General features: G+C 41.6%; 1 protein-coding gene across 1 annotated transcript; it reads right to left on the bottom strand.

Moving 5' to 3' along the window:
- Positions 1-332: 332 nt before the first annotated feature.
- Positions 333-11,405, bottom strand: smc1a (structural maintenance of chromosomes 1A). The gene is made up of 26 exons (XM_056384067.1): positions 11,019-11,405; positions 10,191-10,379; positions 9,541-9,653; positions 8,901-9,104; positions 8,246-8,484; positions 7,896-8,154; positions 7,339-7,479; positions 7,153-7,235; positions 6,962-7,061; positions 6,395-6,502; positions 6,090-6,275; positions 5,602-5,781; positions 5,291-5,437; positions 4,894-5,031; positions 4,685-4,801; positions 4,486-4,592; positions 4,238-4,379; positions 3,996-4,141; positions 3,730-3,883; positions 3,530-3,637; positions 3,088-3,244; positions 2,836-2,990; positions 2,534-2,685; positions 2,353-2,422; positions 2,102-2,212; positions 333-1,266 (listed from the first exon to the last, which is right to left on the bottom strand). Exons 1-26 carry the CDS (start codon positions 11,125-11,127, stop codon positions 1,186-1,188), a joined length of 3,696 nt encoding a protein of 1,231 aa, XP_056240042.1. The 5' UTR covers positions 11,128-11,405; the 3' UTR covers positions 333-1,185.
- Positions 11,406-11,444: the final 39 nt, after the last annotated feature.

Genomic DNA, 11,444 nt, shown 5'->3' with positions numbered 1-11,444 from the left:
TGTGATGGAGAGACGCTGAAATGGGACGGAGACAGACTTGAAGAGAAGATAGGTGCATGCTTTGGACGCACCCCCCCCCTCCCCCTCCCCCCTCCAGCAGAAGTTACGGTGTGAAAACTGAGAGCCTCTATTAATAGTCTTGCCTAGCAAAGCAAAGACTCCCCCCTTATGGAATGGAAACTAATGCAGCAAGATGCATACTGCATTGTGGGTTCAAGCAGGTTCATAGAAAAGTAAGAAAATTCCTTAAAACAGAGGTAGAAAACTGTCAAAGAAATCAGAAAACTGTGGATGAGTTTTATGCTTGCATTACAAAATAAAAGTAAACAAAATTAAAGGAGCTTAAATAATTCAAATTTTATTTATTGAAGCAAAGCAATCAATAAAACAGTCCTGATAGAATATTCTCACTCACGTTGAGTTTTCCATTCGCCTAAAGTTGATTCCGAACATCACTCAGGGAATATAAAGAGACTGTTGTTATTCTTACAGCCGTATAGCCTCAGCACATTTCCTTTGAAATAGTTTTCTGATGAAAGCTCCGTGATCTCATTATAGCATCGGCAGTTGCAGCTAACTAGTGGTTTCATTTAGCTATCACACACGGGAATGTATCCACCATACTGTAACAACAGTTTCCTGATTTTCCGGCTTTTAAAAAAGAAGCACATATGAAAATGCAAATACATATTTTAGTACACACAACAGAAGACAGGCAAGGGCTTGAAAGCACACCGTTGAAAGGCGGGCCATAAACAGTATAAAAGTTCTGACAGCAAAAACTTGTTTCAGGTCAATTTGACACATTTTACCACATGATACAAATTCTACAGTCTGTTAAAAAGGTTTGATTCCCACTCATTTTCATTCGATTATAATTCAATTTTTTGATTATAATCACTCTTGTAAGGCCAAATTGAGAAAGGGCTGGCTTGTATAAATGTACATATGTCCTGGTTGTTGCGATTTATAAAGAACGACTGCGCCACAACTTAAAAAAAATTATAATTCACTAATTCACTACTCTAACATATTCAAAAAAAACATAAACATAAAAACAATAAGTAATAAGATGTGGGACCTAATGGATACATAATCTGTGACTACAGAATACATGAGCAATCCAGAGAGAGTAGCAGATGAATGTCCAACTTGCTAAAATGCCAGTGTAGGGAGTGCCTTGTCCTATTCATTCGGATTCGGGTTGGCGTCCGGATACTGAGAGAGGTCAAAGGTGAGAACTTTGCTGATGACACAATCTCCTTGCTGTGGGTGGAAGAGAAGGAAAATCAGTTAATAATTTAATTTCCAATGTGCATTCAGGTCAAGCATTAGGGCTGCAACAAACATTAACATTATTTTCATTATTAATTAATTTTCAAATCATTTGGACGATGAAATGTCAAAAAAAAAAAAAAAGTGAAAAAATGAGTCACAACGATCAGTTTCCTTGAGCTTCAAAACCCAAAGGATATTCAGAGGAAAGCAGCGAGCCAGAAACTGAGAGATTCAGGCATTTTCCAGAACTGTCAGAAATGATTCTGTCTACAAATCTACAAACACAGGGTTTCTGCAGTATTTAACAAATTAAATATCAGACTTTAAGACCTTTTTTAACACAACATAGAATGCAATGTGATACCTTTTCATGGTCATACTCATGGGAACACCAGTAGGGACAATATATTACAATTATATGTTAAGTACATGAATTTATTGACATTTATATCAATATATCACTGGCATTTATGTCAGTGTATATAACAGTAAATCCTAGTACTACAGCTAATCAATTAACATTACTTGGACGCAGAAGAGTGGAAGAAAAATGAATGGATGGATTGACCAATTAAAAAATAATCAATTTATTTAAGTTAATTTATGTTTTTAGTGTTTGCTGCAAGTCCTGAACTACTAATGTTGTTGTCAACAGAAAAGATCTTTCTAAATGAAATTTAACACCTTTTAGGGCTTTTTTTGAGGGAGTGAAGTCAGTGCTTTTAGGACTTAAAGACCTGCAGATACCCTGTTTTATACAACTGTCAAAGGTTCATGGCTGTATTTATTTAGTATTTTGTGTAGACAATGTTGAGAAACACACCTCTGGATAAACGCCGATGAGTGAGTCTGCCTTGGTGTAGAATTCCTCCTTCAGAGAAATGACGATGGCCTGGAAGTTCTGCACCGACTGGTCTTTGATGTAATTGGCCACCTTGGGTTTACAGGAAATTATGAGTTGTAGTTGTGCTTAACTTGTTGTGCATTATTAACGAAAAGCCTCTGCTTTTACATCACATGCATCATTGTTAAAAAGCTCAAGTCACTAAAATCTAATTGTATTCGTGAACAGACCTTGCCAATGTTAGTGTTGTCCAGAGCAGCGTCAATCTCATCCAAGACAAAGAAGGGCGCAGGTTTGTAGCTTCAGACAAGCAGGAGAGAGGATGTTAACAATACTCCAACAATCTTCATTAACTTTCAAGCAACTCAAACATGTATTTAGACTCCTTCTCTCACTCCTCCCTTGTTTCACCTGTGGATGGCAAAGAGCAGAGCCAAGGCAGCAACAGTCTTCTCTCCTCCAGACAGGTTGTCCATGGGTCTGAACCTCTTCCCTGGAGCCACGCAGTTATAGTTAATGCCATCTAGGTATGGTTCCTCTGGGTTCTCTGGGCCCAGGAAAGCCTACAGAAGAAAGGCAGTCACTCTAAAAGGTTTTTCCTTTAAACATTAAACACACGATCTATGACTAATCAATTATCTGCCTACGCATAAATGCATGGATTAGAGGTCGAATTTCAGTAGGTCACAGTAAAAAACATTTTCGAGGCTTACCTGAGCACTGCTGTTGCGCGAGAGGGCCTTGTAGATCTCATCAATGTTGGTGGCCACAGACTCAAAGCAGGTGTTGAAACGATCAAACCTTTCCTTCTTGATCTGCTCAAAGGCTTGCTTGGCCTTCTTGGCTCTCTTACGAGCAGCTTCAAACTCTGAAACGAAGACAGAAAACGCGCATCGAAACCATTATTAACAGCTCCACAAAGGCTCTGTGAAAATCTCTCACCCATTTAACCCCTGCCATCTCACCGTCACTCGTCTCTTGGAACTTGTCCCTGACGCTCTCGAGCTTCTCCATGGCCTTCATGTTGGGTGCGCTGATCCTCTGTAGGATGCTCTGCTGCTCGTTCAGACGCTGCTGCAGCGTGTTTGTCTCTGCCTTGATCTCCTCCTCTGAAAGCGCATCCTGCAGGAAACAAGATTAAATAAGTTTAAGTGTACCTCATGAGTGGAGTGTAAGGTATACACGTCATATCTTTGCTGCAAATGTTTCCTCTTTTGTATATTGTTAAATACTTTGTAAGTGTGTAGAGACAAGTACATTATTGATATATTTTTTTCATTACTGTCGCCTAGAAAAAACCAAGTAACCCAAATCCAAAGAGCTGATGTCACATGTAAATAAAATGATGGAAGGAGGTCAAGCTGGACTGTTTAAATGTAAAGCTAGGGTGTCGTTTGGACTTGCTACCTTAAGGTCTTCAGTCAGGTTGCTGTAGTCGATTTCTATGAGAGCCTCTTTAGCCAGAACACTACTGGACGTCCTCTGGCTGCTGGACTCGTCTGTCTGGGAGCTTCCCTGGATCGACAAAACAAAAGACGGATGTAATTATTGATTTCAGTCCCAGTGGTATTAAAGTCAAGAGTGTGTACGAGTGTGTTTGTTTGTACCTCTCCCTGGCTGATATCATCCATTGTTCCAGAACGAAGAGGCAACCTGATATCCTGCATTTTGCATGCTTGCAGCAAGTTGTGACGGTCACTGCGCTTCTGTTCCAGTTTGGTCTCAATAGCCGTCACCTCCTTCTGGAGCTGGGTCAGCTCCCTGGAATAGACAATGACGACAACAGGAGCATTTTTACAGCAAGCCTGACTCAAAAATAACATTTATATTCACAAAATAAGGAATATTAATGTGCGTGTCTGCAGCCACTGACTTGTTGGCGCCACCCAGTTTTTTGCGGATCTCCTCCATCTCATGGTTCTTATCATTGACTTCAGATTTCTTGGTGAGGTGCTGGTTCTTCAGATCCTGCAGCTGAGCCATTGTCTCATCAATGATCTTCATGTGTCTGTGCTCCTCCTACAGGAAGACAGGACACACGTGTGAGATTTAACTTGACATTCTGGACAGAACAGATAATAAGTCAAGTTTTCATCCTTCGCTTGATGTGTCTACCTTCTTAAGTCGCTCTATTTCAGCCTCGTCCTTCTTGACAGTCTGCTCCCACATCATGACTTTCTCCTGGTCCTCCTTCAGCTGGTTCTTCTCATAGTCTAACTGGATACCCAGACGGGTCTTCTGGGTCTCAAACTCAAGACTGATGCAAACACATTGAATGTCAGGTTAGGCTACACAGAAAAACTGGGATGGAAAGAATGATGAATGATCTGCAGTGGAAGTGGATATTAAATGACCAAACTCACCGCTTTTTTGCAATCTCATTCTGCCTCTTCACCTTCTCCTCCTCAAACTCTCTGATGTTCCTCACTCCAATCTCCTCACAGAACTCCACAAACACCTCATCCTCCACCTGGAGAACAAAAACATTCATGTTGATGTCACTGAAAAGCCAAACATTCATAAACCGATTTCTACATGGACTTCACTTTCTGTCAGTCTCACCAGGTTCATGCGGTCCCGCAGGTCAGTGATCTCCCTCTCACGGGACTGGATGATCCTCTTGATGTCGTTGATGCGAGGCCCAAAGTTTGCCAGTTCACTCTCGAGCTTAGACTTCTCCTGCAAATCGTAAAACAAAACAAGCTTTAGTAACATCGGCCAATAGAGCAACAACAGACAGGAAGAGCAAAATAATGAGCTGTAGGCTGTACCTGCATGTTGAGGGAGAGGTGGCGAGTTTTTGTCTGTTCCAGGTCACTCTGGGAGTACTTGAGTCTCATCTGCAGACCATGGGCCTGAGACTGCACCTGACGCAGCTCTGCCTCCTTCCTCTTCGCCTTCATTTGCTCCTACAACCGAAAACATTATGAGGAAAATGTTGTGAGTTAACATCAAGTGACGATCCATCAAGCTGCAGTCATTGACTACACATCGACAACAACTCACATTTTGAGGTCACACAGGGGGACGTAATCCAGTATTAGTATTGCAACATTTTCACCACATCCTGCTTCTCGCTGACTCAAAATACTGTTTATGATATCGTGCTAATTCACTAACGACCCAAGCCACAACCCCACTGATCGAGGTCTTCGTATTTAACATTACCTTGAGCTCTTCGGTGAGTTTTTCCTTCTTTTCCTTGAGCTTGTCCACTGCTTTCTCGTCCCAGCGCCTGGCCTTGGCCTTCAGGTCACTGGCTCCTCCAGAGATGACTCCGGACTTCTGGAACAGAGTACCGTCCAGGGCTACCGTCTGGACACAGGCACACAAGGAGAGTTTAGGTGGCAGGATGGACAAAGGTTCCCATCTACTAAGTCATTAGGCAGGAGATAAAGCTTTCACATCCTCTCATCTTCATGACAACATAGTTGACAGTATGTGAAACCTCAGCTAGTGACCTAAACTAAGTCAAGTACCTTGTGTCTGTACGGCCCTCCAAAAGCGATCCTTCGTGCATCTTCTACGTTCTCACAGACCAGGGCGTTGCCGCATGCGTACTGCAGGGCTTTCTTGATGTGCGGGGGCTCGTAGCGAATCACATCAATCACCAGCTTGGCTCCTCGCAGCTCTCTCAGTTTCTCATCTGTTGGTTTCACCTTTGTTGAGAGAAAAGATTATCAATAGTTATATATATATATATATATAATTTTTTTGGCAGGAAAACGAGTCCCTGACATTAAACAGGAATTAACAAACTAAAAAAAGATGGCTTTAAACATTTTGCAACCATATGGCAAAAGTATGGTCAAAGTACTAAACGATGCTTTAAATTTAAGTCTCATCTTGTTCCTCAAGTTTGCTGAAATTTGATGTTTCCATTTTTAATGGCAGCTTCAATACTGTATATTCTAACTCCTCTAAAGGCTCTTCAGTAGAGACATTATCAATACTTTCTAGTATTCACCTCAAGGTAATCAAGAGGAAGGAAGGTCTCAGGCTCTCCTCTTTGCTCCTTGATGTACTGAATACAGTCTCTGCCAGTCTTCTCCGAGTCAACAATGATGGCGTCCATGTTCTTGCCCAACACTTTGGTCACAGCAATCTGATACTTCTTCTGAGTGGGCTGGCACAGGTCGATTAGACGGCCATACTGGAGGAAAGAAAGAGTCGTAAACGTCACTAAATCCAGCAGGGAAGCGAGAAACTGTAGTTTTTCCATCTTGAGGAAATTAGCTAATATTGTACTGGATGCTGTCACAGCTGCCATACCACGGAGCCAGGGTAGAGTCGTTTGATACTCTCCATGATCTCAGCCTTGCGCTGCTGGCGACTGTTCTCCTGCCTGTCGATTCTGGCGTCTCCCAGCTGCTCCATTACCTACAGAAAAAGCCGGTAATAACAGGATTTGTTATGGGCTTTTTTCACAACTGACGTTTTCACTTGTCAAACATGGGTGTAACTAATAACATTAAGATTAGGAGCATCAGTGCCAAGGCCCCAATGCTATGCATGCTGGCCCACTGGCATGGCTTACTGGCACACCTAGCAACATGATTTACGTTATTGGTCACACTTGTTCTTTTCTCCTGATATATGTGAATGTCAGCGGTGAGAAACGTTCATTGATTCACATGGAGAAATTTAGATCTATGCTGCTCGCTTCCAGAGCAAAGGTAAGCTACAGACGCAGGTTGAAATCTGCAAATGATGGACAGTTTGACATTGTAACACATGCACATATGAACTAAAGGTCTTCCAGTGAGAGGTCCCTAACAATCACAGCACACAGATCGCATTGACTGTCAGCTAAGATAATGCAGTTTGTGTTTGGTGTACCTGGTTGAGCTCCATGTTGATCTCATCAATCCTCCTCTTGGCCATCTCCACCTCCTCAGTCAGCTCCTCCTCCATGCGCTTCTGCTCATCTAGTGATTGCCTGGAGGGGTAACAGGACATGAGTGTGTGAATGAGGGAGTATAACGGAGACACCTATTAAATCAATACATTGAACAATGCGAGCTGCATACCTGCTGGTGGAAATATAATCCTCTAGTTTCTCAATACGTTTCTGGTTTTCCTCAATTTCACGGATCTTCTGTTTGATTTTGGCCTGGAGAGAAACAACATAATATATGCTTACATGCATTCAAATCAGTGCGAGTCAGTTTGTTCTGACACAGGGAAAACCTGCCATCATTAACTTTTTTTTTTACCTCTGTCTCCACTTTCTTCCTTTCCTCCAAGTCCAGGCGGTCCTGGTCGGCCTTCTGGTCACGGTTGAACTTCTCCAGCTCCTGTGCCAGTGTAGCAGCACGTTTACTGGCTTCCTCCTTCAGACGATGGTACTGCTTGACCTGGACAGGAGAGAGAAACCGTTTGTGGTCGTGATTAGTCACTTCAATTTTTAATAACCATTTATTAGACATCATAAAAAACCCAAGATGCAGTTCACACACATCAAAACCTGAAATTTACATGTGCTAGCTTTCCAGTTGTGCCTTTATCCTAATGCCAAACCACTACATGCATTTTGAGAAGCCTACAAAGTCGGCTAGGACATTAAGCATAAAGTTCTTTACAGCAATATTAATTCAGAGTAAACAACTCCCTGAAGAATAACAAGAATAAACTCAAATAGATCTGATGGTAAATGTAGACTTTTTCTTTACAGTAACATGGGAGTACCAGTTGTATCAATTTAATAAAAAGCGGCAGCTGATCATGGAGATGAGGAGCCACTAAACATCTTCAACTTCCTAACATATCAGACCTGGTTTTCCTCCAGGGTGAGGTCCTGGCCCTGGCTCTGCGCCTCTTCCTCCATTCTCTCCTCAAACTCTTGCTTGGCCAACTCCACCGCTCTCATCTCTTTATCCAGCTCATCCATGTCTCCCTTGCGTTTCTTGTACATCTTCTGGGCATTTTGCAACGATTTGCGCGCCGCCTCAAGCTTCTTGATCTTGTGTGAGGTGTTCTCTTTGGCCTTGATGTACTGTGGCCTCTTTTGGTTCAACTCAGAGTCCTTCTCTCTGTGGAGAGAGTCACATGATTAACACGGGACACAGGGTCTATGCATGTGCATTAAGCAAACATGACAAAGCCTTCATGTCAGTCACTTACTTGATTTCTTTTTCAATGGTCTGCTGTTCCCTCATCAGCCTGCCCAGCTCTTTCTTCTTGTCCTTCAGCTCCTCCTCCACATGGTCCATCTTTTTACGGTCCTTCTCAATCTCCTTGTTCCGCTGGCCCAGCTCTTTGTTCAGCTTCTCAATCTCGGTCTCATTGTGGTACAGCTTGAAGAGCTGCAACTGAACACTGGCCCTGGCTACTTCGTCCTTCAGACGCTGGTAACGCTCAGCCTGGTGGCATAATGGTAGGAGATACACAAGCAGTGGGATGAGCAATTTTATGTGTTTTGTATAATGATGGCCTTTACTGATGGCCAGTTAAACCCCACTGAGATTAAGATTCTCTTTTAGAAAACGGTCCTTGCCAAGATAGGTAATTACAGAGGGTTTCAAACAAATAACAGAAGACAGATAACAGATAACACTAAATATGCCAAATATTATCGTAATCAGATGTCAAAACTAATGAGATGCTACAACAACTATTAAGTAACTTTCTCTGCAGGTCAAATTCTTTTTACAGGAAAATAAACTTCATAATCACGCGGCAAAATTTAAATGAAGTATTCAATTTCCAACCCAATCAGAACTCAAACATGAAAATAACTGTCGAGATACTGTATTTGCAATCAACACAAAGGACAAACCTCCTCTTTCTCTTGCTTGGCTTCTTTGCGCTCAGCGGCAATGTTTTTCTTGCGATGATAATTGAACTGCGTGTCCTCTTCTGCTTTCACCATCTCCTTCTTCCTGCGGTCGTATTCCTGTGCCAGCTCACCGGAGCGAGAGATCTCCTCAAACAGAGCTGTACGCTCCTTAGGGTTCTTCATGGCAATGGACTCCACGGCTCCCTGGAGGTGGGGGTGGGGGGGGAATAAGGAGGGAACGCAACTGTGATTACCAATAACAACTACCAACACCATGTTACCAGCTATTCATTTTACACCAGCAAAAATGATGCCCTGCTGTAATTGACCAAGTCACATTCAAAGCTGTGAAGGCACATGCCTGACTATATTAACTGTTTCTACCACAAAGAGTACTGGCATTAAGCAAAACAAATCTAGCACACTGACAGGGCTATACTGTTTGTCATAAGAATAACTTATAATCATCAATGATTCAGTATTGTCAATTAAAAATAAATGCAACAAGCAACTTCAAACAATGATGAGCAACACTTCTTATCGGTACTGAGATGAGATCACTGTGACAGCAAACCTGTTTCTCAAGAACACCAATGAATACATTTCTCTTAGAAAACATTTTTTAGGATTTGAGTCTGACCTGAAAGACCAGGAAGTTCCTGGCTTTGATCAGGATTCCAAGTTTTTCCAACTCCTCACTGTATTCAGGTAGGCCCACCACCTTGTTGTTGATGCGGTACTCAGAGGAGGAACCTGATGCACATGACACAGGCACATTCAAGGAGATAAAACACCAGGAGCATTAGCTCATCAAAGCACACACAGAATGGCAGCAAAGGTATTTCATTAAACATGTCCAAGGAAAGACAATTGTAGCATAATAAAACATATCTGAACATATAATAAAGTGTTGTCTGAATAGCTTTGATAATGTTCTTCTAGAAACAAAGTGCTACATAGCAGTCAACAGAGCCTGATTACAGAATTAAACTGGATCTTGGTGAATTTTAAGGTGTATGATGAAGTCAAATTAAATGTGAGTGTGACAGAGTCTCAGCATGGTTTGAAATTGGGGCTCTTTCATCAGTCATGGCAGAATTTTTAAGGAAACTTTACACTCATGTTCTTTCAATTCAATTCCTTAATCTTAGGTCAACTGGAGAACAAACACACTTGGAATAGAAACATAGAATATATGAACAGCTAAGAAGACGCCTTGAGATATCTGGCAGAAATTAGCAAAGCAACCGAACCATACATTCCAACACAACTGTCAGTGGGGGTTCATACCAATAATGACCCTTGTGAAGGAGCGTTCCTCTCCGTTATCTTCCTGGTAGACCATGCTGACAAAGGCTCTGTTGGCAGCTGGCTTCCCTACAGGCGCTCCATGGATAAGATCCTTCAGTGTCTTCACACGCAGGTTACTGGTCTTCTCTGCCAACACGAAGCTGATGGCATCCATAAGGTTGGACTTTCCTACAACGAGAGTGTTTAGGTTTTCAGTATCGCACATAAACCTAATATAGAAAGTAAAATATAAACTGAGTGAGCTGTTTATTTGAAACATTTGTACAATCTGGTGGTGTGACCCAAAACAACAGTCCTGCAGTAAAGTTTATCCTCAATTCTTTTAGAATGTGAAGTTTCATGTTTTATCAGATGACAATTGTTGGTTGTTTATTGACTAAATATAAGTCAGTTTGTTGTGATGCTGCAGAGCTCTGACTTATACGATATTGACCTCCTCCCGTGTGAAGCAGAATGGACTATCTATGTTAACAAAGATAAACCATAACTTTGTCAGCGAAAACTTAACTATTGCAGTAATAAAGTTTACACATACAAAATGAAAGTTGGATCATTCATATAATACATTCATGGATATAAACGCGTACAGCATTGTACAATCTGGCCGTCACAAATTACATTGAAATTAACAACTGAGTGCAGAATTGTAGTATGGGATATAGTTAGTTTAGATAGTATGATGTACACAGACATGAATGTAACTATAAATTGTGGTATCTAAAGACAGCGGGGCATTAGTGTACAGTTTACCGTAAGCCAATGCTAACAAGCTGCCTGCATTCTGCATTAGCCGCGATCATAACATACCTGATCCATTGGGTCCAATGATTGCAGTAAACTTGTGAAAAGGTCCAATGATCTGTCTTCCTTTATACGACTTGAAGTTTTCAATTTCTATGAGTTTTAAATAGCCCATCTTCGTTATATTTGTGTCGCTGTTCTGAGAAAAACTGCACAGTAAATATTAGCAAGTAAAATGTTGCTAATGCTAGCAACCAATGTACACCGAACAAGCAACTTCAAAGACGAAGAATGCGCGCAAATGAATGAATCTCCGTTCAATCTATTGCAGGCCTATGCATAAGTCACATGATTAAGTGCATGTTTAGTTTAATAATCTAAACATCTCCATAATCTTAATCAAATAGCCGCGATGCAGTTGTGACAACAATGCGCCATTTTACAATCCGACAGGAAAACCCTTGAGCGCGCGAGACACGAAACATCGTGTTT

Source organism: Seriola aureovittata, chromosome 9, assembly GCF_021018895.1.
Source record: "Seriola aureovittata isolate HTS-2021-v1 ecotype China chromosome 9, ASM2101889v1, whole genome shotgun sequence".
NCBI classification, from domain to species: Eukaryota; Metazoa; Chordata; class Actinopteri; order Carangiformes; family Carangidae; genus Seriola; species Seriola aureovittata.
The sequence above is the reverse complement of the archived record's forward strand: the minus strand, read 5'-3'. Positions and strand labels throughout refer to the sequence as shown.

Bases quoted from the DNA above. Each gene is read 5' to 3' on its own strand.
- smc1a (XM_056384067.1), bottom strand. From the start codon at position 11,127: ATGGGCTATTTAAAACTCATAGAAATTGAAAACTTCAAGTCGTATAAA. The intron at 7,062-7,152 runs GTATGCAGCTCG...TTACCCCTCCAG, and splicing joins GATTATATTTCCACCAGCAG to GCAATCACTAGATGAGCAGA. The intron at 4,802-4,893 runs GTACAGCCTACA...TACGATTTGCAG, and splicing joins ACCTCTCCCTCAACATGCAG to GAGAAGTCTAAGCTCGAGAG.